The 22505-nt window shown below is 42.1% G+C and overlaps 1 protein-coding gene across 10 annotated transcripts in view; it reads left to right on the top strand.

The window, feature by feature from the left end:
- Kmt2c (lysine methyltransferase 2C) overlaps positions 1-17507 on the top strand; it is a 237116-nt gene extending 219609 nt beyond the window's left edge. For 8 of the 10 annotated variants that reach the window (XM_076565985.1, XM_042273251.2, XM_076565989.1 and 5 more), the window contains 10 exons: positions 816-955; positions 1504-1611; positions 3469-4585; positions 5768-5904; positions 7346-7488; positions 7752-7920; positions 12686-12802; positions 13135-13208; positions 13399-13507; positions 15543-17507. In XM_076565985.1, coding sequence (XP_076422100.1) covers positions 816-955; positions 1504-1611; positions 3469-4585; positions 5768-5904; positions 7346-7488; positions 7752-7920; positions 12686-12802; positions 13135-13208; positions 13399-13507; positions 15543-15635 — 2207 coding nt within the window. In that variant the 3' untranslated portion in view covers positions 15636-17507. The remainder of the gene's footprint in view (positions 1-815; positions 956-1503; positions 1612-3468; positions 4586-5767; positions 5905-7345; positions 7489-7751; positions 7921-12685; positions 12803-13134; positions 13209-13398; positions 13508-15542) is intronic. The other 2 variants (XM_076565992.1, XM_076565988.1) reach the window with 1 other exon arrangement.
- Positions 17508-22505: the final 4998 nt, after the last annotated feature.

The raw sequence follows: 22505 nt of genomic DNA, 5'->3' as shown, positions 1-22505 counted from the left end.
CACACCCTCTGCAGGGCATCCTTCTCTCCACAGGGATGCCTAGGTCCCCATATCTGAGAACTAGCACATCTTCCTCAGGCCTGCCATGAAGTTGCCTTTCCTCTAGCTTACTGGCTTCTTATGTGCTAGCCCGTTCCTCACCACCTCCTCATTCCCCAGATTCCTTGTAAGAATTTGGCTGCCCTTAACTTTTACTAGAATCTGGTTGCTTCTCATTTCTCATCTTTGAACTCTTTTTAAAAGTTACCTATGTTAAAAATTTTAACTCGTTGCAATCTTAGCTGCTGGCTACTTCTTTCTTATTTTTCTTTCCATTTTCTGCCTTGACTTCCACCTCTCTATTTCAGGAGATGCACTCTGTGTATGTAGACTTGCTCTTCTGATCCTTCAGTCCTCATTCAAAATATAACTTGGCTTTCATTTCTCTCTGATGCTGTAAATCACATAAGTCATTTGTACCCATTGCTCTTTATCTCCCACAGAACTTGCAGTATCCCATTACCTATAAAGAAGTGGGTCTGGTCTCTGTTGATACACTGTACACATTTGAGGATCTTAGTGTTTTGCTTTTGTTTGATTCTTTCATGCTAGCTTCTTTTTCCAGTTATTTGGGAGTGGGTATTTTCCTTTATTTCTACCTCAGTGTCAGATATTAGATGCCTTGTCACCATAGCTTAGAAGATTTTTTGTTAAAACATAATATAAAGTAAGTCAATAATCCATGTTGTAATTGCTTGCTACAGTTTAATTTTATGCTGTGTGTTACCTGTATCTTCGGTCAGTTTTCATTGCTAACAAAAGTCCATTGCCTGTAGGTCTTTCTGGCTATAAAGATTCCAGTCATGGTATAGCAGAAAGTGCCTCACTCCGACCACAGTGGTGCTGTCACTGCAAAGTGGTTATTCTTGGAAGTGGTGTGCGGAAGTCATTCAAAGATCTGACCTTTGTGAACAAGGTACTTTACTGTTCTTCTAGTGACCCACCCTACCTCCATGTTCTTGGCAATGACTCCTGCATCAGGACAAAGTGCTTCATGGGACATGATATACAAGCACATATTAGATATGCTCGGCTTCAAACCAAATAGCTACAGCAGACTGTTAAATTGTTCATGATAAGGAGAACATTTTTAAACTACAGTGAGATATGGACAGTGTAGTTTCTGCTTTTTTTGTTGTTGTTGTTTGTTTGTTATGTTTTTTAAGACATTGTCTCTCTCTATAGCCCTGACTCTCCTAAACAAGGCTGGTCCTTAAGTCACAGAGTTCTGCCTCTCTTTGCCTTCCAAGTCCTAGGATTAAAGGCGTGTACCACCAGGCCCAGCTCTGCATTATTGTTTATGTGGAAAATTATCAGATGGTGAATATTGGGACAGTGCCATCACAATTGGAAGATAGAGAACAGTCAATTTTGAATATCATCTGAGAATTAGCCATCCTTGTGGTACTGGTTTTGTTAGCTTGTGTCTTACTGAGGTCCCACATATTTCCCTTTGCTTTTCAGGGTTCTCGAGAGAACACCAAAAGGATGGAAAAGGATATTGTCTTTTGTAGTAATAACTGCTTTATTCTTTATTCATCAACTGCACAAGCAAAAAACCCAGAAAACAAGGTAAAGTGAGAGAAGTATGTAATGAGGGATTTCTGCCTTATGAGTTACATGTCTTTCCCTCAGAGAGCTCCTATAGGGAAATCCTAATCAGATACTGAATGAGTTGACAGACAAGCCTGAAATAGCCTTCAGCTATATTTTTCCCTATTAAATAACCTATTTGACAAAAAGTGGAAAGGTGCAAATTCCACCCTAACACTCATTTATTTAGTGGAATTGAGGGTTGAATTTAGGGCCCAATCCACGCTAGCTTACTACTTTACCACTGTTTCCTGCTCCTCTTTTAATTGTTATTGTTGAAATGGGTCTCACTGAACTGCCTTGCACTCATAATCCTCCTGCCTTGGCCTGGTGCCTACCTGGGACCCTTGCTTGTCTGCCATCTATCTTGTTTTTTGTTTTAAGCAAGAGTTTTGTTGTGTAGCTCAAGGTGGCCTCCAACTCACAGTTACCCTTCTGTCTCAGACTTCTGAGTACAGGGATTACAAGTGTATGCCACCATACACAGATTAATTTTATTTTCTTTAAAAAGAATGTTTTTGTATTTTTCTTAGACTTAATTTTATTTACATGTATAAATGTGTAGTATGAATGTATATGTATGTTATGTGTGTGGTGTCTCTGGAGGCCAGAAGAGGACATTGGACTCCTTGGAGCTGAAGTAACAACCAGTCATAAGCTACCACAGGGGTGTTGGAAACTGAACTCTGGTCCTTTAGAAGAGCAGCCAGTGCTCTTAACTGCTGAGCTATCTCTCTCCAGCCCCTAGCCCAACTACATTTTAAGAGTGTAGAATTAAATAGATTACTGGTACAAGAATGTTGCATTATACTAATTACAAACTTCTTACTAATTATTTTTATTTTATTGGTCAGTAGGAAAGGTTTCTAAAAAAGAAAATTCTGTCTATTCCTGCATTGTAAGGGAAATCATTTTGTGCATGTCTAGCTGCTCTGTATAGCTAACAATGTAATTGTTCAAATGATACATTTTTAATGATGTATTTTGAAGGAAAAATTTCCTGTAAAGTAATACTACCAGTCAAGAAATTATTCAAGATAATTTCATTAATATGACTCTCACAAAAGAGTATTCAAGAAACACTAATTTTTAACATGTATTCATTCCTCCCTAGTACAATATAATCCAAGCTAAAAAATAAATTTAGGCTTTTAACTAAAATTTATTCCTAGAGAGTAGGAGTGGGTTTTTATCATGTAGTTTCTTAAGATGATACACGGGGTGGACTTAATATGAGGCACCTCTTAGGATGAGCCTGTGAGAAGAGGAAAGCATATGGCTTTATTGTTTTGATTCCCTACCTGAAAGGTGCTGGCACTTTTCTCCTGGCCCAACTCCTTGAGCAGCTGGTCTTACCTGAGGGGTTCAGAGAATCCACGGGATTTACTCACTGACAGGGTTCTCCTTTTCTTTGTGTTCTTCCATGCTAGTTGATTAAGCCCAAGATTAACAGACAAAACAATGAGTAGAGATGAATCCTTTTTAGGTGATGCTACCATGTTCTTAAAAACAATGATCTGTTGTCCAAATTGAATTAGACCTTCTAAAATCATTTTTTTTTGTTACAGTTAGGAAGGGGGATATCCCAAGAACATTCAAGAGCAGAGCATTCTCCAGATTGTGACTTTATAGAAAAGGCACAGGGAACCCCTCGCCCTTCCCCTTCTTCAGCTTCTGTTACTCCTGAATAGCCATCCTCACATCTACTTGTTGTGCCCAAAAAATTACTCACCTATGCCTTAAGTCATATTCCATTAAACTTCTCACTAGAAGTGCTTTAAGGACAGGTAAATCCTTCCTTTTTCTCATGGTTTTTTTTTTTTTTTTCCTGCCCAGGAATCCCTTCCTCCACTGCCACAGTCCCCTATGAAGGAGCCTTCCAAAGCATTTCACCAGTATAGCAACAACATCTCCACTTTGGATGTACACTGTCTCCCTCAGTTCCAGGAAAAAGTTTCCCCTCCTCCGTCACCTCCTATAACCTTCCCTCCAGCCTTTGAAGCAGCCAAAGTAGAGTCCAAGCCTGATGAGCTCAAGGTGACAGTCAAGTTAAAGCCTCGCCTGAGGACTGTTCATGGTGGGCTTGAAGACTGTAGACCACTCAATAAAAAGTGGAGAGGAATGAAGTGGAAGAAGTGGAGTATTCATATTGTCATTCCCAAGGGGACCTTTAAACCACCTTGTGAGGATGAAATCGATGAGTTTCTAAGGAAATTGGGCACTTCTCTTAAACCTGACCCTGTGCCCAAAGACTATCGAAAGTGTTGCTTTTGTCACGAAGAAGGTGATGGGCTAACAGATGGACCAGCAAGACTGCTCAACCTTGACTTGGACCTGTGGGTCCACTTGAATTGTGCTCTGTGGTCTACAGAGGTCTATGAGACACAGGCTGGTGCCTTAATAAATGTTGAGCTAGCACTGAGGAGAGGGCTACAAATGAAATGTGTCTTCTGTCATAAGACAGGCGCCACCAGTGGATGTCACAGATTTCGATGCACCAACATTTATCATTTTACTTGCGCCATTAAAGCACAATGCATGTTTTTTAAGGACAAAACAATGCTTTGCCCCATGCACAAACCAAAGGGAATCCACGAGCAAGAGTTAAGTTACTTTGCAGTCTTCAGGAGGGTCTATGTGCAACGCGATGAGGTGCGGCAGATTGCTAGCATCGTTCAGCGAGGAGAACGGGACCATACCTTTCGTGTTGGCAGTCTCATCTTCCACACCATTGGTCAGCTGCTTCCACAACAGATGCAAGCATTCCACTCTCCTAAAGCACTCTTTCCAGTGGGCTATGAAGCCAGCCGGTTATATTGGAGTACGCGCTATGCCAACAGACGCTGCCGCTACCTGTGCTCCATTGAGGAGAAAGATGGGCGGCCAGTGTTTGTCATCAGGATTGTAGAGCAAGGCCATGAGGACCTGGTCTTAAGTGATTCATCACCTAAAGGTGAGATCTACTTGTGTGCTATTGTCAGGCAGATGGATGTTTTATGTCAAGTGTTTGTTTTTTCCATGATCATTTTATTAGGATTTTTTTGTCAATGCAAATTTTAGCCTCTTTGTGTTACCACACCTTGTTCTTCTCTCTGCAGTTTATACAGGTTTGAACAGAAGAGTTGATAAGGTTTGTCTGTCATTTACCTTGGAGCTCCTCTCAGGGTCAATTATGAGAAAGCAGGGACCATATGTAAAGCACGGTTAGGATATTATCCTATCTCAGCTTTAGATTTAGAACTGGGAATTAGAAACTTCGTTTTGTATTCCTGAGCATGCCTATCCTTTCATTTTTATTGATGTAGAAAGTACTAAAGAGCTGCTTTCTTTTCTTTTCTTTTCTTTTCTTTTTTTTTTTTTTGGTTTTTCGAGACAGGGTTTCTCTGTGTAGCTTTGCACCTTTCCTGGAACTCACTCTGTAGTCCAGGCTGACCTCCAACTCACAGAGATCTGCCTATCTCTGCCTCCTGACTGCTGGGATTAAAGGTGTGCACAACCCCCAAACCCCAACCTCCACCCCTGGCAAGAGCTGCTTTTAAAATGTTTTCATAGTTTTAAAAACATGGCACAGTTTTGTGTGTTAATTCTCATCTGAGGGAATGCCTGTTTGTAGCCATTACTAATTGAATTAGTCACTTTTAACCAAGTGTTTTCTTTGTTACATATCCAGTTGAATTCACTAACTTCTTTCATGTTTGCTGTTTGACATCCATAAGATGGCATAATTTTCATCCAGATTTTATTGAGTCTTAAAAATAAGTTGCGTGGGCCAGGCAGTGGTGGCACACACCTTTGATCCCAGCACTTAGGAGGCAGAGCCAGGCGGATCTCTGTGAGTTCAAGGCCAGCCTGGTCTACAGAGCAAGATCCAGGATAGGCACCAAAACTACACAGAGAAACCCTGTCTTGAAATAACAAAAAATAAATAAAAAATAAAATACAGAAAAAAAATAAGTTGCTACCTTTTAACAAACATGTTTGTTACATTGCTGCCCAATAGGTTTTACTTGAAAGCTAGTAGGTCTTTATGAATGACTCTTCTTTATCCTCTCTTAATTTTGTATGGTGTCCAGTTTTTCTCTTTGTTTAGCTAAAAGGAAATTCAACATAAAATTATTTTCTTGTTCATATGTAGATGTTTGGGATAAAATTTTGGAGCCTGTGGCATGTGTGAGGAAGAACTCTGAAATGCTGCAGCTTTTCCCTGCGTACCTGAGAGGAGAGGACTTGTTTGGCTTGACTGTCTCCGCAGTGGCACGGATAGCAGAATCTGTAAGTGTTCTGGTCACAGCCTGATCCAGCATGCTCACTCTGCCACCCACGGAAACATTCCTCCTTTCTAAGACTGGTCCATTCTTACGGGGAAATGAGTGTGGGTGGTTAATTGGCGAGCTTAGTTTTCTCAGAGGAGCAGTTCGTGTCATCATGTCCTGTTTATCCCATGGTTGAGGAGATACTCTTGGCCTGATGAAGTTCTGGTGTTTTGCAGAATGTTTCCCCCCCTTTTTAAGTTTCCTTGACATTCTCTTGCTCTGGTCCAAGAGGCAGGTGGTCCCAGAGGGCAGTAGGTTGCAGCAGCAGTGACTAGTGTCTTCTCTGAATGTAGGTATGTTTGGCAATGACTCTGTGTAACACTTGAGGAGTGTATTTCACTAGAACTGTGTTCTAGAGCCAGGCCTGGTGGTGAAGGCCTGTCATGGCAGGTACTTAGGATGCTGAAATAGACATATGAGTTGAAGATCAGTCTGGGTAACCTAGTGAGACCCTATCTCAGAGTTTTAGAAAAAGTAAAAGAAGGTTGAGGTTCTAATTTAGTGGTGCAGTGCTGGCTCCAAGTGCCTGAGGGCCTCCATGGGACTGGAAACTGAATAAATAATAGCCTGGCAGACCGGAACTGGAAAGTGAATAAATAATAGCCTGGCAGAAGAGAAGACCAAGCTGGTGAGATGGCTCAGCAAGTAAAGGCGCTGCTACCAAGTCTGACAACCCTGAGTTTACCCCAAGACTTACATGGTGGAAGGACAGAACCAACTCCCACAATTTGTCCTCTGACCTCCAAAGGCTCATCATGGCACTAGTGTACACACACACACACACACACACACACACACACACACACTCATTCTCTCTCTCCATAAATATAGGAATAAATAGAATAAATTCTTTTAAAGAAAGGGAGGGGGAGTAAAGAAGACCTTTGGACATACCAATCACTTTTCTAGTGAACCTGGACTTAGCACCAGTACTGCTACAACAGTGAGGGTGATGCCTCATGATCACAGGTGACAGAAGTGTGGTGATCCAGAAACTAAGTCACATAGGTACCTCCAACTGCTTTTTAAAGAGGTTTAAACATCTAGACAAACACGTTCACTAGGTCGTGACCACTGCTTCCTGTTTGTAAACTGAAACATCAGCTCCTAATTCACATTCAGGAGGGCTTTGGTTGGTGTATTGGTTCTGGGGATTAATCTTCTCAAGGAAAAGTGGCCTGGGCTTACCAAGTTTTGCTTTGGAATTGGATTTACACATTATTCAAATAGTTATGAGTGCAGGCTCATTATATTAAATAGGTCACAGATGGGGAAGAAAATATTTCTAGATTATTTTCACCCTGGGGCATCTTTTGGCCACTGTAGATTATATCCTTGGCCATATTAGCAGATGAGTTACCTTTTCTGCATTTTCCTCCTTTTTTTTTTTTTTTTTTAAGCTACCTGGGGTTGAAGCATGTGAAAACTACACCTTCCGATATGGCCGAAATCCTCTCATGGAGCTACCCCTTGCCGTTAACCCCACAGGTTGTGCTCGTTCTGAACCCAAAATGAGCGCCCATGTCAAGAGGTTTGTGTTAAGGTATCTTGTTTCATCTTCACATAGTACAGCCCAGGGTTTCTAGGCACCTTAGTGGGTTTTGTGCTTTATTTGTCTGCTGCTTATAAACCCTGCTGTCTCTGGCTGTGTATGTGCCTGACAACTTCAGAAGACGCACTGTGTCTCTGCTAGGCAGCTTTCTGTGTGTTTCTGTCAGTAAGACTTTTAATGGCTTGGCTTTTACACTATTCAGAGGTGTCTTCAGTTGTCCTTTTATTTTCCTGTTGGCACATCATCATCTGTAGGCCTCACACCTTGAATAGCACCAGCACCTCCAAGTCCTTTCAGAGCACAGTCACTGGCGAGCTGAATGCACCCTACAGTAAACAGTTCGTCCACTCCAAGTCATCCCAGTACCGGAGAATGAAGACTGAATGGAAATCTAATGTGTATCTGGCCCGGTCTCGGATCCAGGTGAGGAATGTGTGACTTGTTTTTGTTTTTGTGCTTCTGTGATTTGAACCCAGAGCCTTATGTGTACTAAGCAAGTACTCTACCACCGAGCTCATCCCCGCCCTGTGTTCCACCACCTTGTCAGTTTGCAACATGAGGACTGTAGTTTGTAACCTTAGAACTTGGTGCTGGACCTCCAGTAGAAAGCAGTCCTCGGGAATTCACACCTTTATATCTTGTTAAAGACTGTGGCAAAACAGAATTTTGCATATACTGAGTTTTGAACAGCTCAGTAGAACTGTTTACAAGCACATGTGAAAAGTAAAAATAAATGCCAGCACTTGGAAGATAGAGCCAGGAAGATCATGAGTTCCAGGGCTACTCTTAAACAAACAAACAAAAAACTTGATAAATACTCGCATGTAACACTGCAGCTTTGGAAGTTACATCTCTTGAGTACTGCATTTTCATGAAATCATTGCACATTTCTGGTAGACAGTGGAGTATCTAAATGTAGGCATTTAAAATTAAACCTATAGTCCTCAACTCCTGAGTTATGATCTTAATCCTGACATGTCTAATCAACATCCCTCCTGTCCTAGAATGAAATTATAAAGTTCCTACTTGGTAAACTTCTGCAGTACCCAAGCTCCTTATGTTGTTGAATAGTATCTATCAGTGCCCAAGTCCATCTGTGTCCTCAGATCCTTATGTTGTTGAATAGCATCTATCAGTGCCCAAGTCCATCTCTGTCCTCAGATCCATCCTGCCATAAGATCCTGTTAATTCACCCCACCATCCTCCAAGTTCCAGCCTCTTCCTGGAAACCAGTGTTCAGTAGAGATTCTTACGAGTTTAGTGTAGGCTCTTTCCTCCTTACTGGTAGTTTCTAGAATCTTCTTGTTCTTAGACATTTTGCAAACATGCCTAGCATAAGGCCCTCTTTATCACTTTCTTCTCCTGGTGAATAATTCTGTCAGCCTGAGCATCCTTCTTTGTTCCTTTCTCTCCGTTTGTACCCAGAGACCACCGTTGGTCTCCAAGTGTAGCTCTTGAGACGCTGAGCATCAGCCAGGAGTTCTGGAACTGACAGACTAGGGGCCTGCCCACCCCAGAGACCCAGCTCTGGAGGGACTCAGCCAATCTCATGACTTAGCTGAGCATCTGCCTTCTTCACGGTTTTTTTCCTACTTCTGATTTTGGGTTCCTTGTTTTGCTCTTCTGAAATGTCTGCTACTTTATTGACCAATCTTTCTTATAAATGTTTAACAACCAGCTAGGAGCTCTTTTCACTTATCATTTTGTTTGAAGTCTTGTTTCATGTTCTTTTCTCTCTGCTATGACCCTCTTTGAGATTATGTGGACATGTAGTGTCCTGTCTCTGCGGGTTTCAGTTGCTTTCCTCCTCATTTGCATTTTAGATAGCGATTGTTCATTCTGTGCCTGTTCCCATTCTTGAGGAATGTCTTTGACAGGATCTTGACTGTGTCTTCAAGTCATAATTAATGTGAATCATTTTTTGAATTTTATTTCGTACTGTGGACATGTATGAGGATGTCTATGCCATGGTGTACGTGTATAGGTCCGAGGACAATCCTGGGAGTCGCTTCTCTCCTTTCACCTTTACTTGAGCTTTAGTGACTGAACTTAGTGTCTCAGGCTTTGGCAGTCAGCACTTTCATCCACTGAGCCAACTTCGTTGACACAACCTGAATCATTTTTGAGGGTTCTGGCTTTCTGTCATTTTTATTTTCTCTTAGCATTCCTCTCTGCTCACTTCTTTGGTGACCATGGTGATGGTAGTAGATGTCTTAAGTGTTTCTGTGCTTATATCTTGGGAACACATACATATATACATTTCTAAAAACAGAATCATATTGTCTAGACTTGATTTTCCCCACTAACACACAGAGTTCTCTACATTAGCTGAGGTCTCCCAGTGTATTCTCATTAAACTGTGTGATGCTTCATGATGATGAACTATGATTACACCACTGTGCTGCTCTTGACAGTGTCATGACAAATGCCGTGCCACCCGTATCTTAGTATTGATAGTTTCAGTCATCTGGAGTATAAGCTCAGAAGTAAGACTTCTATGCAAAACCATATTTGCTTTTTATTTTAGTAATATATTTTCCAAAAAGGCCAGAATTACTGGTATCTTTCTGCAGTCTGTGACTATTCTGGTTTTCTCTTATGTAGTGTATTCCCACCTTTTTATATTTTTGTCGGGTCGGTAGGTGTAGACTGACACTGAGATCTTTTTATTTTTTTATTTTTTTTATTTTTTTGGTTTTTCAAGACAGGGTTTCTCTGCGTAGCTTTGCGCCTTTCCTGGAGCTCACTTGGTAGCCCAGGCTGGCCTCGAACTCACAGAGATCCACCTGGCTCTGCCTCCCGAGTGCTGGGATTAAAGGCGTGGGCCACCACCGCCCGTCCTGAGATCTTTTTTAAAAATGTATTCTTATTTATGTGTCTGTGTGTGGGTATGTGGACCATGTGAGTGTATATGTCCACTGAGGCCAGAAGAGAACATTGGACCCCCATGAGCTGGAGTTAAAGGCTGTTGTGAGTGCTGGGAGTTGATGGAACTCAGTTCCTTTGGAGTAAGAAGAAATGTTCTTCACAGAGCTCCCTCTCCAGCCTCTGACACTGAGTCTTACATACAGCTCCTGACTGACTGGCCTTTGGACCTGCCTTTTTGAGAATTACATGTTTCATGACCTTTGTCCCTTTCAGTTGGTACCAGCGTGCAGTGTTAGATTTTTTCCCATATTAAATATCTTATACTCCCCAGAAACTCTAGTATCTTTTTTCTTACAAAGGTTTTTTTTTTTTTTGTTTTATATATAGACAGTGCACAAGTTTGTCTCTTTTCTGTACACACACTATAGGTTGTATTCTCCTAGTTTATCATTAAAAAAAATATTCATTTTTTTTTTACTTCTTTTCATTGTATAGCCTCTTATTGTAATGCCATTTAGTATACAACCTGCTGTGCTAAACTTGATCTTATAACCACCACTACTACTACTGTACCTTAGGTTCTCAGAACAGGCATCAGTTTGGACTATTTGCTTATGCTGATCCCAACAATATTGATCTGCACCCACATTCTTTCTATATTCTGGTTCACATCGGAGTCACACCTGGAACCATTTATACTGCATATGTGGGTTTCTTTTTTCTTTTTTTGGTTTTTCGAGACAGCGTTTCTCTGTGTAGCTTTGCGCCTTTCCTGGAACTCACTTGGTAGCTCAGGCTGGCCTTGAACTTACAGAGATCCGCCTGGCTCTGCCTCCCAAGTGCTGAAATTAAAGGCGTGCGCCACCACCGCCCGGCTGGGTTTCTTTTTTAAAGACAAGTCTGTGACATGCAGATATCTATTGACTTGGCAACTCCTTCCTGTGTGCTCCATTGAGGAGCCTGGCAGATGCCATGAGCAGGACTTGATCTCCACAGTTTTCTTCTTTTTTTCCATAGTTTCTTCCCTGGTCAGAATCAAAAGCACAAACCCAAATTAGGGGAAGAAAATGCAGATTATCTATGAATATGTATTTTTTTAAGTATAATATTTTCCCACAGCTTTCTTTGCTACCACTTCTTAGACAGTGCATTACAAGATTTACCAGGCACTGGCCTAGACAGTAGAAGCTGCCAAATAAGGCTCCAGTGTGTTAGGCAGTTCAGATTTTTTTGTCATCCCAGCCACTTCAGGAGGACCTGAAGTTCAAGGACTACCTGGACAACTTAGTGAGATCCTGTTTCAAAACAATTATAAAGAGCTAGAAATGTATTTCAGTGTTTTTCTAGCACCCATGAAGCCCCAGGTTCAAACCCCAATAGTAAGGTTAGGGGGCAGTATCCTGTACATTTTTCTACCTTTCATGGTAATTAGAGCAAAGTAATGTTTTCTATTTTGCCTTATTCCATTATTTCTAGGAAACTGAGAATCAAATATAAACTACTTGGTAATATTCATAGTCCTTTATAGTTCTCCTGCTTCCTGTTCTATTGAATGTAATTATTCTATGGAGTTTCTTCGGGCTAACTTCATACAGAAGGCATTAGTTTACCTGGTGGATGGTAACTTAGCAAGCCTAGTGGAAAATGCAGCCAGCCAGTCCACAGTAGCATTTACAGATATGTCTTCATCCCCTTGGTGTTGCTGGTGTAGGATGTTGCGAGTGGGCACCTTGCCAACTATAGTGTACTTGGCTCACTGTACTGGTAGTAAGGATGACGGTGCTGAGGGGCCACATCCAGTGAGGTCCTTTCTGCTGTGTCTTTCCATAGTGAAAGGCAGAATAGAGAGGCTTCCTAAGTTACCCTTCTGTGGGAGCTTGATCATTCAACGATAGTTAGCCTGCTATCCATGCCTGAGGACAGTTTTTTAAAAAAGGACACAAGAACAATGTAATGATATAAAGTTGAAAGGAGCAGGATTGTCAGGTTTTGTTTTGTTTTTCAAGACGAGGTTTCTCTGTGTAGCAGTCCTGGCTGTCCTGGAACTCACTCTATAGACCAGGCTGGCCTCGAACTCATAGAGAGCCACCTGCCTCTGCCTCCCAAGTGCTGGGATTAAAGGCATGTGCCACCACTGCCTGGCTGATTGTCAGATTTTTAAATTTCAGAAAACAATACAGTCAGTGGCTCTCACTTGAATGTAGGTGAAATCTTAAATATGGCTTTGGATAAGATTCCAAGTGCATTACATTTTTAGGAAGAGAATAAAGGTCTGTTGAATCTGTTGGAATGTGTACAATCCTTTTTTCCTTCCATTTAGGGATTGGGCCTGTATGCTGCTAGAGACATTGAAAAACACACCATGGTCATTGAGTACATTGGAACAATTATTCGAAATGAAGTTGCAAACAGGAAAGAGAAGCTTTATGAGTCCCAGGTACTGTATAAACTGACCACAGGCATCTGAAGAGCACTGCCATGTGTGTTCAGTCGTGAACAGAAGCCATAGCTGCAGACTCTTAAATAGCTCTCGTCTCTTCCCTTCACCATCATCTTTTGTAGTTGGGGTTACTTGCCCATATGTAACTGTAGATTAATACCCCCAGCTCTACAAACACTCCATCTGATGTTCACAATGACCCATCATAAATGCATCAGCTGTGTTTGGTGGGGTCCACAGGAATGTGACCAGGGTGCTTTTAGCACAGACTGTGAGTGCGAAGTGAAGGAGCTTCAGATCACACTGATGACTGCCTGCCTTCTCTTTAGAACCGAGGCGTGTACATGTTCCGCATGGACAATGATCACGTGATCGATGCCACACTCACAGGAGGGCCTGCAAGGTGAGGCAGAAGGACCATTGGTCCAGAGGGCTTTCTTGGGTAGGACTGTCCCCACTGGGGCTGTGCAGTGGACTGAGTGGAGGTCTTCACACTTGCTTTGTTAACACATCAATAGAAATGTCATTAGTTTCCTTTAGAGGGGAAAGCTCCTCATTGTTAATCACGTTCAGTTTTCTGATTTGTCCTGCAGGTATATTAACCATTCGTGTGCCCCTAACTGTGTGGCTGAAGTAGTGACCTTTGAGAGAGGACACAAGATTATTATCAGCTCCAACAGGAGAATCCAGAAAGGAGAAGAGGTAAGGGAATCTACCTATTGTCTGTTCCAGGATGTAATAGTTCATGGCTCTGGGATTCCTATCACATTATTCTTAGAAACATGCCCCTTACCCAGAGTTTGCCAGCTGTTCATCTCACTTCAAGCATTCAAATGCCAGCTTCTTCCATGTGATAGTTCTTAAACCGACCAACACAGCACCACATGTCTTAGGATCCTTTGTCCCCTAATCTGAACAGTCTGACATGCCCCTCTCAAGATGATGCCTGTCACTGATTTGACATCTAATTGACATGGAATTGCCACCTCAGGCAGTTGCATGGATTTGATAATGCACATGATGTATTATTGGAAGGGCTGTATGCACAAGTTTAGGGAGCCAGATGTTCCTGACTGTTCATGTGCACACTTAGAAAATTTTCATATCAGATATGTAATGTGGGTGTTTTGTGTCTTTAAAATGTTTCATGTAAGACTTGACGTTTGTTTCTAGTATCTCAGAGGTGACTTTGGGCTAGCTTTCCATCTAAGATTATTGTTAGTATTAATTGCCTCATTTACATTTCCCAACTCTGGCTTTCACACATGGCATCAGCACCTTGAATCTAGTGCCCTAAGTCTGGAATTGATGTTCATGGCAAAGCTCTTGAAAAGACAGCAGTGTTGGGAAACCTAGATATGTTCACTGTGATGAAGCCCCAGTCTTCTGTGGGCAGAGCATAAGGACCTATTTACTTGGTCCTTTTAGAATGTGCTTTTTAAATTAACATGCTAGGTTAAGGCTCACTGTACAGTTCACAGTAACAGGCGTGTAAGAACATCCTGGTGCCAGGGCCCAGGATGCATCGCTCCAGGACAGGCCCTGCAGAACCCAGCCTAGTGACTCTCCTCTTTGTGTCCTCTTGTACACACCCTCTAGCTTTGCCAAGCCTGTTTTCCATGGGGGGAAGTACTCAGCAAACACCTAAGAAAAGGCAGTAACTTCCTTTGTCAGCACAGCTGCTCTGCAGGTGCAATTTTCTTCCTTCCTATGTTGTCTTCCAGATAATGTCTGATGTCTGAGTTAGGAAAGACCCAAGAGATTTACTGTGCCTTGCCCCTCACTTGGTTTTATGGCTTTATGGGATGGAGGAGGCAAGGGTATAAAGCTTATTTGGTGGGAGTCATACTGCTTCCCACCCAGTTGGTTGGCCTGGAATCTGAGTAAGAATTCTATAGACTTTGAATGTTGATCCAAAACAGCTCTTTCTCTGAGGGGAACACTAGCTTATCCTGAGCCAAATACAAGTGCCCATGGTTGGAAAACAGATTCAGGGTACCCTGAACTCCATCGTGTTCCACTGTGGAAAAGATGGCATTGACTTTGTCATCACAGGACAAAAGGAAATGCTCAGTCAGTGCATTAATTGGTGAGACATGAGGTGTTGGTAGGTTTTAGATGCTATCTAAAGATAGGTTTGGGATGATGGAAGTTAACATTCACATTCTAAACTGTTATGTCATAGTCACAAAGATGTTGGACCAGGTACAGATGTTGGTAGTAAAGGCAATGAAGGGGATTGGACATAGCCCCAGATCATTTTTATGGCAGATCTGCAATGTTCCTTCTCTCCATAGTGGCAAATTCTAGTTAGCTAGTAAGTCTGTAGGACCTTCAAGTAGAGGTGGTTTCTTCAGAGGCTTCCATCCACATGAGGAAAAGGGGAAAACCATGATGTTGACAAGGACAAGTTCATCTCTATTCAAAGTAGGAGAGCCTTCTATGGTTTGAGGGAGTATTGGTCCTGCTCTTGTCCAAAGTGCTGGAGAGAATACTATGAGAAGACATAGAAACTCAGCATATCCTGCAAATCTACTTACTGTTGATGTATGGTACTTCTAGATCAACTTCCTTTTGTGGTACCCCACCCCACCCCACCCCCCTGCAAGGTTCCATGGGACCTCAACAAACCCAGTCTTGCTTTGGCTTATGTTTGTTTTGCTTGCTGGTTTTGAAATATGAGGGAGATGGAAGTGGGGCACTGCCCTGTCTCACACAGTGTCTTTGCCATGGGCAGCTCTGCTATGATTATAAGTTTGACTTTGAAGATGACCAGCACAAGATTCCATGTCACTGTGGAGCAGTGAATTGCCGGAAGTGGATGAACTGAATGCATTCCTTGCTATCTCAGCGGGCGGCTCGTCCCTAGGAAGAGGCGACTCAACACTTCATTGGATTTTACAGACAGAAAGATATTTTTGTTTTCTGACTTTTTGAAAAACAGCTTCTGGAAGCTCTGGTTCCTCGGCCTTTGTCTGAAGGAAGCACAGCACAGAGGAAGCCAGCCAAGGCTGCCTTGCTGTGCACTGAGGTCAGCAGAGTCACAGAATGGTCCAGCACTTTTTTTTTCTTTTTCTTTTCTTTCCCTCCTTTTGTTTCCTTGTGGGTGGGTTTTGTTTTGTTTTGTTTTGTTAGTCTCACTAAGGAGAAACTTTTACTGGGGCAAAGAGCCGGCGGCTGCCCTGCCCCAGGGTGGGGGCCTTCCTATGAATGTAAGACTGAAATCACCAGCGAAGGGGGCTGTCCAGAGTGCTGGCCACGCCTTACTGACAGGGGCAGGCCCTGAGTTTAACTAAGTGGACACCACTGATCAAGGAATGTACTGAGATGACTTCCTTAGGGATAGAGCTAAGGGATAATAACTTGCACTAAATACATTTGAATACTTGATTCCATGAGTCAGTTTATTGTAGTTTTTGATTTCTGTAAAATAAGAGAAACTTTTTGTATTTATTGAATAAGTGAATGAAGCTATTTTTAAATAAAAGTTAGAAGAAAGCCAAGCTGCTGCTGTTACCTGCAGAACTAACAAACCCTGTTACTTTGTACAAATATGTAAATATTTTGAGAAAAACAGTATAAAAATAGTTATTGACCAAATGCTACCAGGCGCTGCAGCAGCTCGGGTGCTTATAACCGTGGTAGGGATGTTACAATATAATTTTGTGTTATTAAATATGCCATTATAATTATGTAATAACCAAACTTCTGCCCTGGTGTGTCTGGGCTTTTTGGAAACTGTCTCTTAGTGCTTGTTTTCTACACCTAACTTCTGACAGAGCAGCGCGTGTGCTACAACTACAACTTTTATAGCTGTTGGTGATTTAAACTAATGTTTCATATTATATTGTTGCATCCCTACTTCTTCAGTCAGGTTTTTTTGTGCTTACAATTTGTGATAACTGTGAATAACGGCTTAAACACACACCCAAATGGAGGCTGAATTTTTTTCTTCAGCAAAAGTAGTTTTGATTAGAACTTTGTTTCCGACCACACAGAATTATGTAAACATAATAGAGTCATGTAGCAGGGACCTAACCCAACTCCTTAGCCTTCTATTTAACATAAAAATTTGAAAAAGAAAAAAAAGAGAGCGAGAGTGAGTGAGAGATGTGATTATGCTCCCAGCTGCAGGACTCCGGCAATAGGGTTTTTCGAAGATGTAATTTTAAAAATGTGTTTGTATGAACTGTTTGTTTACATTTCTTTAATAAAAAAACACACTGTTTTGTGTTTGCTTGTAGAAATTTAATCAGCATTTGAACCAGGTTAGCTTTTTATTTTGTACTTAAAAATTCTGGTACTGACACTTCACAGGCTAAGTATAAAATGAAGTTTTGTGTGCACAATTTGAGTGGACTGTGAGCTGGGCGTACATTCAGTGACGCGGCTCTCAGCTTGTAATGTATATGGCATGATGTATTTTTATCTTACAGAATAAATCAATTGTATATATTTTTCTCTTGATAAATAGCTGTATGAAATTTGTTTCTTGAATATTTTTCTTCTCTTGTACAATATTCTGACATCCTACCAGTATTTGTCCTACCGGGTTTTTGTTGTTTTCTGTTCTGTATAATAGTATCTAATGTTGGCAAAAATTGAATTTTTTGAAGTATACAGAGTGTTATGGGTTTTGGAATTTGTGGACACAGATTTAGAAGATCACCATTTACAAATAAAATATTTTACATCTATAGAATCGGCCTTGTGTTCTGTGTGGGCTGTGGTCATGTTTGGAGTTTGGTTCTGCTCCTGTCTGTCAGAATTGCTAGTCTAGATGATCAGACATAATTTTAGCCATGCTCCCTGGCTGTGGGCTCCTCCTCTCTCTTGGTCAAATAAGGAAGAGAACTTGTGTTAGATGCACACACAACACAGCAGATTAAAGGTCACTCTTCATGCTTATTTGCTTGTTTAAAGCCTGTTCTTATTTATTTGTTTATGGGTGTGTCTCGGAGATGAAGTCTCATCTCACTGTGCTGCCCAAGCTCAAGCAGCCTTCGCCCCCTCTCCTCAGTCTCCTGAGAAGTTAGAATTGCAGGTGTGTGCTAGGCACCTAGACAGCTTTTGGTTTTGTTTCATTTTCTCTCCTTCAAGCTACTTTTAGGTTTTACCCTGTGTGGTAGAGACCTATCATAATGAATGGACTTAATATTTAACTTAATGTAGCTACTAAGAGGCAGATATCGTGGTACATGCCTTAAATCCCACGTGAAGCATGAGGATTGTGAGTTTAAGGCCAGCATAGGCCATATGTACATAAACAAGACCATCTCTCAGGAATGAAGATGCTACTAAGAATCCAAATTCCCAGTTGCCCCCTCTTTTCCTATCTGGTGGGTTCAGAGCTTGATGCCATCTCTCCTTTCTGCCTACAAACACATTGAGCATCAGGTTTCTGAGGAAAGGACGTGCCTTTGTGTTTATTTAGAGTGATGCTGGCACCTCACAGCCTCATCAAGACAGTCTTAACCATCATCAGATTAGTCATCTGAACACTGTTCCAGATGAAACAGGAAAGGGTATGTGTCAGAGACTGCAGAAGACAGTGGACAATGGCAGCATCGGGCCACTGGGCAGCACTGGTGTTCGTTCTCCATGGCCACTTGGGTTCCAACTCTGAACCCTCATGGGTTGAAAACAGGTGCAGTCTCAAGACCTCAGCTCCATGCTGGCCCAGGCTGGTCAAATGCATCAGCTACTTGTAATTCTTTGGCTACACACTTGGCACCATGTACCGAATGCAAACGTTTTGGGGCATAGTGGGCCCAGCATCACAGAGCTGTCTCTATAACAAAAAGAGTTTCACTTTACGTTCTTCAGTTCCTTATACTAAGTGACAGTGTTGGCCACTGTTCCTTTAAACTTGTCTCTAACCCTTGTTTATGGACCACCCTGCTTTCCTGAGTTGAGCCCCCCTCATCCAACAAACTAAAAGTTTTTGCTGCATACCAAGGACCACAGACACAGATGCCAAGCAGAGTGGTTCCCTACCAGGTGAGCAGACTAACATTGCTTCTTTCTGTGTGCTCTGGACACCCAAGCCAGTGGACTGCCATGGATGGGGGAGCCTAGCACCATGCTGAAAAATGGCACCTGTCACTACTAAAGGTGCCTTGAGATTTCCCTAATGAAATGGAACCTGACTTCTCAGCACCTCATCTAGTCCTCTGGTCTATTGCCAGTCCTGTCTGTTGCCTAGTCTTGATTGTTAAGCTTGTATGTGGTATGCAAAGGTCTCCCTAGAGTGGCTGCACAGGTGTCTGCATCTCCTTGTGCAGTGCTCTTGGTTTGGGTTTTGAAGTTTCTCTGTTCTGAAGAACAGGGCTCACATTTTGAATGCTGCTTTCTAGAGAATTCTTCCAACCCAGTTTCATTCTAGCCATGAAAATAAAGTAAGTACCCTGCTTCCTTTTCCTCGATGGACACTTTACCAACTGCACAGTCTTAAATTCCTCTTGGGATATATGCCTAGCTTTACTCACAAACTCCCAAGCCATTCAGTTCTCCCCACACCATCCCTAGCTTTCTCCTTTCTGCTCTTACAAATTGCCCCAGTAGGGTGACCATTTACCAAGCATTGCTTCCAAGATTGACACACAGGAGGCTGGCAATGTGCTCACTCAGTGGCCCCATGGAAGCCTCATACCAAGACTTGTTTTCTTCAAAGCAACCCTACCAATCTGCTCCTAGGCTCCAGGGATGAATTCTGGATGACATGAGAGCTTCTCTCTCAGGAATGCTGTCCTTCAGCCCCCATGACCGAGTCTGAAGAGAACTTCTGCCTGCTGTGGTTTGGACTCCATGTGTAGGAGGCCCTAGTCTAGCCTGATGTTACTTGGAAAGTGGTAGAAAATTGAAGACTGTGAGAGCTCAGTCTGTCTTACATTCTAGCCATAAGGGGAATGGCTCCACCAGTGTACTCAGTGAAGAAGTTAACTGCTTGTCAAATTCTTTCCTTTAATGAGCTAGTTTGTCTTGTCACATTATGTTCTAGTTGCTCTGGCTCCTGTGGGTATTAGTGAGGAGGCCTAAGACATATACTGCAGCCTTTGTTGCCGTCTCCACCCATCTCCACATCTCACATTTCCATGTATTTCCATTTATGTTAATGCATCTAAAATGGCATCTGATGTGGTTGGCTTGCATTTCATCAATGACTGTGACATTGAGCAACTTTTCATAGGATTAACTGTGTGTATATACCCCTCCCACCTTAATTAAGTGTTCAATCAGTTCTTTGGTGCATGGTAAAAACACTGGAGACGGAATACAAGTCTCAGGCTTTTTCATTTCTCATTCTGTCTTAAACAGGTGCTTAATTCTGACTAAGTCCTATTGTGTTAATATTTTAAGGTTAGTGTGTTGTTTGGCAAGTCTTTGCCTACACTGAAATCTTGAAGATACTCTGTATTTTTCATGGTTTGTTCAGATCTGTATCTGTCCTGAAATAAATTTATGTTCAGTCAAGGATGGAGAGATTTAAGGTTCAGTTTTGTTCAGATATAGGCAGTTCTTCTAGTAAAATCTGCAGATTTGGAGTTAGGGAGATGGTTCAGCAGGTAAAGTGCTTGGCATGCAGGCATGAGGCCTAGTGTTCAGACTCACGTGAAAGGCAGGTGAGTGCAGAGGTCTGTGTGTCTTCAGTGTATGGAAGGTAGGGGGACTCCCTGGAGCAAGTGTAGACTGAGTTTCCTTCAGGCAGTGAACTGGCTCCTTGACTATGAGTCACTTAGCCACACTGGCCTGTGTTCTCTTACAGCCGGTTCCTTGCCCCTAAGTCAGTAGCACAGTGACCTTGAATTGGTGTAAGTCCGCCAGAATTCTGTCTTTTCAAATTATTGTATCACCTAAAAAGGCCACCTGGAGCTTTTGATTGATGAAGAACAGCTTTGCACCCCTAGAACATGCCATACTAGCCTTAGTCTGTTCTGTGTCCCATACTTTTAGTGCTGTTGCAAACGGCAGCCCCAGTGCCCCCCAACTTCAGTCTCCAACTGTGCTGCACATATGTACAGCACTTACTTATGCTCCCCCTTTTGTGGCTTATACAAAGTCTCTAACATGCAGATGCTCTTTGACGATGGAGCCACGTCGGGATAAGCCCTCTTGAAAGTGCATTTAATACACCTAGCCTTTTAAAGGCAGTTAGCCTCATCTAAATACCACGTCAGGCTACATTTGGGCAAAATCCCTAAACAGAGCAAGCCCATTTTATAATGTGTTGGTTATATCAAGTAAAGTATTGAATACTATATATTTGGTTGGTTTGTTTTTGCGGGGGATTGGGGATTGTCATTATATAACCACGGCTAGCCTGAAACTTACTATGTAGACAGGCTGGTAGTGAACTCACAGAGATCCACCTGCCTCTGCACCACCATGCTGTCTGGCCTGAATACTTTATTTGCAAATACAAAATGCATGGGTATGCATTTCTGCTTCTGTGAGGTTGACAAGTCATGGATCACTGTGTCCAGGAACAGTCTGTGGAGTATTTTTGGAGACTTTCTATGATTTTTTTTGCATACTTGGTCATATTCTGCAAATGAAGATACTTTTGCTTCATTTCCCATGTCCATGCTTATCTTCTTGCTGGACTGCCCAGGGTAGGGTCCTGAGTGAAAGGCTCCTAAATTGACTATATGAGATAGTACAGGATCCTTTCCTTTTACACAAGATCACTTTCACATCAAATGAGGCTACCTATCAATGTACTTTATTTGAGGAATTTTCCTTCCACTTCTAGCTCTCCCCATCCTCCTACCAACACTTTTGTGCAGATTAAAATTGTACCATCAGAGGTAATGGTTGGTACCTTGTACAGAGCAACAGATAAACATGCCAAGATGTACAACCTCATCTCAAATTCAAGTCATCTTTACAATGGCACTCATTAAGCATGTGCCTCAAAGAAATCTGGCCTGAGAGCAAGAGTCAGGAAGCAATCAGATGTTGAGAAACCTCAAGGCCTTGGAGCCCATAAGTTGTTTTCTGAGTGTCTCATGAAGCCCTTTGGTAGACATACTGTACTGTTCTTCCTGGCTGAGAGTCAGTCCTATCGACAGGCCAGTGTTCCATCTAGCTCTCTTGTCTTCATTCTCAAGGCAGCTCTCCATAGTTTTTGTTGAGCTTTTATCATATCCTACCAAACTGTTTTTGCCACTTTTTTCCAGTTTGGGCAATAAATAAAAGCTGCTGTGAATGTCTGAGTGCAGCCTTCTGTGTGGACAGTTTGAGTCCCTTGGCTGAAGAGCAAGGAATAGTCTCGTTTCTAAGACCCGCCCGCCTCTCCAGAGCTGTACTCTGCTATGGCCCCAACAAATGAGTTTCTCTTCACTGGGCTGGTCACCATTCTTGATGCCTCAAGTTTTTCTTCTGTTGGCTCCTATTTCATTTCTCTTCTGACAGTTCATATTTACTTCTGCCTTGAGCTTCAAATTTACTTTTTTTCCGTCTAAGGTAGGATTCCTTAAGAACTTAATCTCTATTACAGGTGACTAGTACTTTATAAAATTCCAAGTAATTTGGTAGCATACACATTCTGCTGTTTTCATCTTTGGACATTTTAAAACAACATTTTAATCTTGTCTTTGACCCACAAAGACAAAGTGAATCAGTTTCAAACTATTTGAAGGTGTTATAGTTGATTTTTATCTGACACCTTGGACTGTAGTCTACCTGACATATGGGTCAT

Source organism: Peromyscus maniculatus, chromosome 3 (assembly GCF_049852395.1).
Source record: "Peromyscus maniculatus bairdii isolate BWxNUB_F1_BW_parent chromosome 3, HU_Pman_BW_mat_3.1, whole genome shotgun sequence".
Taxonomy (NCBI): domain Eukaryota; kingdom Metazoa; phylum Chordata; class Mammalia; order Rodentia; family Cricetidae; genus Peromyscus; species Peromyscus maniculatus.
Note: the sequence above shows the minus strand (reverse complement) of the source record. Positions and strands in the feature narration are given on the sequence as shown.